The sequence below is a fragment of the Plasmodium gallinaceum genome, assembly GCF_900005855.1.
Source record: "Plasmodium gallinaceum strain 8A genome assembly, contig: PGAL8A_v1_71, whole genome shotgun sequence".
NCBI lineage: Eukaryota > Apicomplexa > Aconoidasida > Haemosporida > Plasmodiidae > Plasmodium > Plasmodium gallinaceum.
The window spans coordinates 100598-108050 of record NW_021628232.1 but is presented as its reverse complement, the minus strand read 5'-3'; the positions used below and the strand labels follow the sequence as shown (position 1 = coordinate 108050).

Here is a 7453-nt window from a genome sequence, read left to right as displayed (position 1 = left end):
TCACAGAAAAAAAACTAATAGTTAAACAAAAAAAAAAAAAATAAAAAAAAATTCAATGACATTAAATATATAACATTTATAGTTTTAATTTATTTCAAATTAACATTATATAGTTTTTTTATCTACCTTAAGGATGAATATAATTTTAATGAAATATTTTTAAAATAACTTTACATCTTTAAAATTTTTTTTCTTTAACTTATATACCTTATTATTTATTTTATTTTTTGAAAAATTAATAGTATTATTCTTACATAAAGTAAATGTAATATTATGTATAATTATGAAAAATTAAGAATTTCATTTCATATAAAAAAATAAATTTTTACCTTAAAAACTTAAAAAATTTACAAAAGTCATAATAATACTTAAAGCAATATTACATATCTCTAACTTATCATTAGTAAAGATAGAAGCAATTTTGTAACTGGATTAATATCTCTAACATTAATATTAAACTATAATAGTATTAAAATGAAAACCTTTACTTTATGTTTAAAAATTTTTACATTTCTTCTTTTAATTTGGATATTCCCTTTTTTTTACAAGGTAAGATAAAATTTATATAAAAAAAACACATATAAATATATTTTATTTCTAATCATTTTAAAAATTTTACTTAATTTATTACTATAACAATTGAAAAAAAATTAAAAAAAATTTTTTTTTAATCCCATAGTATGATTCCAGTAAGTCTTTGATTAATAAAGTTACATTAGAAACAAAAATTGGGGTAAAACACGAAAGAACGTTAGCAGAGGTTGAAATATCAGAAAAAAAATCATCTTATATTAAAAAACGTGTAAAACATCATCCATCTGATGAAAAGGAGATTAGACGTGAATATTTGGTTTATTTAATGGACATATATATTACATATTATAGTGCTAATATTATAACAAACATTGTAGAAGTTTTACTTAAAGAAGAAAATGAAATGATATATAAATATAGAGATAAAATATTGAATGCTTATCGAAATAATATTTCAACAGAAATGCAAATACCGCATCTATCACTGACTCATTAGTATCGTATTACAAATTGAAAAAGAAAAAAATTAATTGATTGAATTTCGAAAAATCTTCATTTGTATTATGAAAAATTTTCATGTCAATATAAAGAACAAGAAAAAATAAAATGAAAACAAGAAATAAAAAATTAAAAACTAGAAAAATGGATAAAAAAAAACTTTGTTAACCTTTATTAAATTAACAATTAATATATGAAAAGAAAATACTTAATAAGTCATGCACAAGTGCTAGTTAAAAAAAATCAATATTTTGCTTTACATTTTTTTATAAAATTATATTTTATTTTCTTTAAAGAAAAAAAATAAAATTATTAAAAGAGAAGAAATTTTTAGGAAGAAATATTTTTATGAGAATATTTTACATTTTTCAGAGTAAAATTTTCGCTGTTAATGATAATAATATAATTTAAATTTTTTTTGCTCATTTTAAGAAAAATGAACTTGAATATATGAAAATTATTAATTAAAAGTTATAAATGAATATTTTGTACTTAAAAATTAATTTTTAATGAAAATTTCTGTTATTAATAAAAACGTAAGATTTTTATTAAAGTAAATAAATTCTCAATAAGCTACATAATTTACATTTTACAGGTTTGTAGTATCGAAATTATATTTAAATTCATTAAATTAATAGAGAATGTTCGGCATTTTTTTTATTAATTTTTCTATTTATTACTTGATATATTAATTACTCGTTCAATGACGTTAGTAATATTAAAAAAACAAAATAATAAATAACACATAGAGAAAATTTTACTCATTTTCTTTTTTATTAATAAAACTATAATAAAAATTATTCACTTTCAATAAATAATATAAAATGATAATTCAGTTATTTAAGTATTATTGTTATTAATTTACACAATATGCCATGCATATCATGTTTTTACATTGTATTTTTAATCTTCCAAAATAATATATTCTAGATCATCTCCATTAAAAAAAAAAAAAAATTTTTTTTTGTGTAATAAATTATTTTTAAAAAAAAATAATAAAAAAAAAATTATTGTGAAAAGAAAATAAATTATTTTTTTTTTCCATGTTAGTGTTACAACAAAAAAAAAAATAATAAAATAAATCTATATTTTTTTTTCTTATATTTACTTTTAGAGAGAGTAATTTTTTAAGTGTATGCATTTATGTGTTCACCTTTTCGCAGCATACTAGCATGCTGATTTATTAACTGGGTGTTTAGTGACTTTTCCAGAGTACTAAAAAAACAAATTAATAAAGAGCATGCAGAGTTGTCTCTACGATTTTGACATATTTATATATATTTTTAAATACTTTGAACGAGTGATCCTTAAATATTTGATCTACCTCGTTCAGTGTTCTTTATTTTCAATAGCCATTTATTTACTTCAATAAAAATCTTTTTTTTTATTAATAATTTATATCCTTATTGAATATTATTATTGATTAAATGTATATAAATTATTTCTTTGTTATTATTTATGTCCAACAATTTAAATATATTGCTGTGAATTAACAAAGCATAAACAATTAGTAAAAATACAAAATTAATTATATGAATATTATTTACATGAAAATTTTCAATTTCTATGTATAAAATTTTCTCTTACAAAAAAAATTAATATCAAAAAACTATTAAAAAAATTATAAAATAATATATTTAAGTAAATATCTTTTTTGTTTTTAATATCTCATTCTTATTGGTAACAAATCTTTTTTTAATTGTTTTTTTAAACCATTTTTTTCTGGACATTCTTTTTTTTTAAGAAAAAAAAATATATATTTTTTTTTTTTATGTCCTCTTATTAATAAAAATAAAAACAAAAAAAAATTGATAATTTTTATTTTCTTTTTTTTTTTATTTGCGTATGAATAGCCAACTACGTATTATTCCTATAACTAGTCCTTTTTATTTCCAAAAATGTTAATAAAGACTTTTATTAACCAATACCTTATTACCTATTTATTATCTAAATAATTAAAAATTCTATAATGTGTATGCATTTATCTTTTTGCTTGTATCTCAAAAGAATCTTATCCATTTAGAAAATAAATTGGATTTTATTTTTTCATGTAGGAAGATTATCTAATTATGAGTTTTATGAAATAGTACATAGGACAGGTTAACAATGTCTTGCATAATACTTCTTAACATTTTATTAGGATTTTCTTTTATTAATTCGCTATTTATGTAATAATGTTAATTAAACTATCAAATTAATTAAGTTTCACAAAGTTCGTTATTATATTTTTGGTTCACTGTTTTCTATAGATTATAAATTATTTATATATAATTATGTTAAGTAACGTAAAATGAACAATTTATTTCATATAAAATTTAAATTCCTTAAATATTCGTTAATAAAAAACTTTATTAACCTTTATGTTAAAAAAAAGAACTAGTTATATGAAGAATACGTAGCTGTTCACGAACACGAAAAAAAAAAAAAAAAAAAAAAGATTTTTTTTTGGGGAGTGAGAGGAATTAAATGAAATATTTTTATGATGAATTCTATAAAAGAAAATTTTATACATACAACAATAAATTTTTCACATAATTAAAATTTATATAATTAATGTGTATTGTCACTAATTGTTTATGTTTATTAATTTAACAGCAATAAATATTAATTGCTGAACATAACTCATAATAAAGAAACAATTAATATTTATTAAATTTATGATCAATATTCAATAAGGATTTAAATTTTTAATAAAAATAAGGATTTTTACTAAAATAAATAAATGCTATTGAAATAAAAGAATGCTGAACGAAGTAGATTATAATTAAAGATCACTCGTTCAAAGCAAATAAAAATATATATAAAAACATCAAAACCGTAGAGTCAACTCTACATGCTCTTTATTAATTTGTTTGTTCAGTACTCTATCAAAGTAACGAACCCCCAGTTAATAAAACAATAATACATTTTATTGACCAACATGAAATTGCTAAGTAAAAAAAAAAAAGAAAAAAATTAGTTAATGGTTTTTTTTATTTTTGTAAATTAAATACATAAAGAAATAAATTTTTTCTTTTTTTAAAAGGAATTTAGTTGTCGAAAAATAGGAGAAAAAGTTATTGAATAACAAAGCTTATTGTGGTGTATTTTTATTTAAAATTACATAAGAAAATTTTATATTAACTATAATATAATTTTTGTGTATTGTAGTACTTACGTAATATAATTTGAATTTTATCAATTATTTATGCTAGTTAATTTGGGAGCAATAAATTTGAATTGTTAAATATAAATCATAATATAAGTAAAATAAATGTAATTAATGGTTTATTAATTTCCTATTCATTACTTTGCTAGAGTATTGAAAAAAAGGATTAACAACAAGCATGTAGAGTTTCTTCTACGATTCAAATGATTTTAAATATGTTTTTAATACTATAAACCATTGAAATGTATATGGTATCCTTCATTGAGCATTTATTGTTTTTAAGAGGCATTTAATTATTTTAATAAAAATCCCCATTTTTTATTAAAAATTTAAATCTTTATTAATTATGGTTTTAAATCACATATATTTTACTTATAATGTTATAATTAATGTTTAACAATTCAAATTCACTTCTGGCGAATTAACATATATAAATAACAAAACATAAAATAAGTTATACAATAATACAAACACGAAAATTTTTTATTGTTAATATAAAATTTTCTCTTTAAAATACAAAGATAAAAATTTTCCACAAAAAAACTTCTTATTAAGTTTTCTTCTATTTTTTAATAACTTGAATATTTTTTTCACATTATTCAATTCATTTTTTCTTCATTTATCTAGTACTTTCATGTCTATTTATTTGCCTACAGCTATTAATTGTTTTCTCAAAAAAGCTAAAAATTCCTTTTATTAACAAATCTTTAACTCTAATAATTCTCAATAAAGACTTTTTTTTTTTTTCCTTTTTGTGTCCTTTTTTTGTCATATAGATAAGCTGGTAATAATTCTGCATCCAACTTTTTTTCTTCTATTTTATCCTGTACATTTACTATCTGATTTATTTATTTCCATAAATTACATTTTTAATTTATTAAATTATCATTGAGTGAATTTGCTGGAGTAATGAAAAACAAATTATTAAAGAGAATATGGAGTTTTCTCAAGTAATTAAATGGATTTTAAATCTAATATCAATGATATAAAAAAATAAACTACAATAATGAGGTTCATTGTGAATTTACTTTGATAAAAATATGTATTTTTATTAAAAACATATATTCTCATTAATTATTAATTTTTAAGTACAAAATAATTATTGCCTTTTATGAGTAATTTTCAGTAATTTAAGTTCACTGCTTTTAAAAATAATAAAAATACATAAATAAAAAAAAAAAATTTTAATTATATTAATATCACATAACGAAAATTTTATTCTTAAAAATTAAAAAATATTCTTATAAAATTTTTTCTTTCTAAAAAATTTTTCTCTTTTAATTTTTTTTTTTTTTAAAAATTAAAATATATTTCTATAGAAAAAATTTAAACAAAATATTAATTTTTCCTTTTTTTATCTAGATCTTGTGCATGACTAATCCTATATTCTCTGCTAAATCATTAATTTTTATTCTCGTCAGGATTATAAAAAGAATTAATAAACAATTTCCAAATTTTTAAATTATTATTTTTTTTTTTAATTTTTTCCCTGCTCTTTCTTAAATTCGGATTATGTTATATTCTCTCTCATAACTTTATTAGATTCGGATTCTGTTTTATTGTCTGTCATCTCTTTCTTAAATTCGGATTATGTTTTATTGTCTGTCATCTCTTTCTTAGATTCGGATTCTGTTATATTGTCTGTCATCTCTTTCTTAGATTCGGATTCTGTTTTATTGATTGTCATCTCTTCCTTACATTCCCATAAAAATTTATCAAATTCTGAGTCAAATTCAATCATAAAACTATCAATTTTTTCGTTTTTTTGTTCATCTGGAATATCATGTCGACAAAATATTGAATATAGTTCATTAAATTTCTTATTTGAAATTATCTGAAATTCAACATTCCATTTTTTTACTTTCCATTTAGGGTCCATTCCACTTGTCCCATTTTTAAATCGATCCCAATATTTTGGAACCTTGAACTTAAGCCAATAATTGTACGGATTCTTGTAAAGATCCGGAAACGAACTTTCCTTTTTTTCATTATCTAAAGGACATTCTTTTAGACATTCCTCAGCGTTAGTTTGCTTTTTTTCTTCAGTGTTACCCTCTGTTAATATTCTTTCATATTTTAACTCATTTTTTGTTTGCAATATATTTTTATCAATCAATATTTTATGGGAATGACACTATGGATTAAATAAAAATTTTTTAAAAGAATGTTTCTTTTGTTAGTATAGAAAATCAAATGAAATGTTAAAAATAATTAGAAATAAAATTAATCTATATGTATATTTTTTGTAAAAATTTTAACTTACGTTATAAAAACATTGATACATCCAAATTAAAAGAAGGAATGTAGTAATTTTTAAATATGAAGTTAACGTTTTCATATTAATATATTTATAGAATAATATTGAAGTGGAAGTTGTTAATTCAGGTGTAAAATTGTTTCAATTTTCAATAATAGTAAAATATGGATTTGTAATATTAATTTATATATTATTATAACTTGTATAAATTTCCTAAATTTTTAAAATAGAAAATTATTTTCATATGAGAAATGTAATTTCTAATTTTTTATTATTATACATGATATTATAGTTGCTTTAGATAGGAATAATATTCTTAATTCTTTTAAAAATAAAATAAGAATGTTAATTAACAAATAATTAAAAAATATAATAAATAGGATTAAGTTATTTTAAAAATATTTTATTAAAATTTTATTGATCTTTAAATTATGTAAAAAAATTAAATATTTTCAATTTAATTCACATAAAAATTATAAATGATATACATTTAATGTTAAAGGATTTTTTTAATTTTTTTTCTAAATTACTAATCTCTGTGAATTATGTCGAACTTTAAATTATTTTATATAAGGTATATTATGATTTATAAATATAAATCTTCGTATATTATAGAGATATATCTCTATCAAAAAAAGAAAAAAAAACTCTATAAATTAAAAATTTTTATGCGCATGTATCTTTCATACAGTATACTACATTTGTGACAATTTTTCACTTAATATAAAACTAATTTATCTTTGTGTATATTTTTCTTTTAAATATAACTTTTTTAATTTTTCTTATATACTTTTTTTTATTTTAATTCTTTTTTTTTTAATTTTATTATTGATAAATGTTTATACAATATATGCATATATTTATTTTTTGTTATAACTATTTTTTAAAAAAAATTACTTTTTCAACTATTTGAAAAAAAATAAAAAAAATTTATTAAGTATTTAAATTCAAAAGAAAAAGTGAAGAAAGGCATTTATATAAATGAAATTATATTAACAAATCATGCAAAAAGCATA

At 18.4% G+C, this 7453-nt stretch overlaps 2 protein-coding genes across 2 annotated transcripts, besides 2 other annotated features; one reads left to right on the top strand and one right to left on the bottom strand.

Annotated features, from left to right (window-relative positions):
* Nucleotides 1-474: 474 nt before the first annotated feature.
* On the top strand, nt 475-1030 carry PGAL8A_00189000 (fam-g protein; the record flags this gene model as incomplete). Its single annotated transcript, XM_028670574.1, has 2 exons — nt 475-549; nt 680-1030. The coding sequence occupies 2 exons, from the start codon at nt 475-477 to the stop codon at nt 1028-1030; spliced, it is 426 nt and encodes a 141-aa protein (XP_028527313.1).
* Nucleotides 1031-2208: 1178 nt separating this feature from the next.
* Nucleotides 2209-2803: a repeat region.
* Nucleotides 2804-3446: 643 nt separating this feature from the next.
* Nucleotides 3447-3931: a repeat region.
* A 1837-nt stretch (nt 3932-5768) lies between these two features.
* PGAL8A_00188900 (fam-g protein) lies at nt 5769-6518 on the bottom strand (the record flags this gene model as incomplete). The annotated part of the gene is made up of 2 exons (XM_028670573.1): nt 5769-6314; nt 6444-6518. 2 exons carry the CDS (start codon nt 6516-6518, stop codon nt 5769-5771), a joined length of 621 nt encoding a protein of 206 aa, XP_028527312.1.
* Nucleotides 6519-7453: the final 935 nt, after the last annotated feature.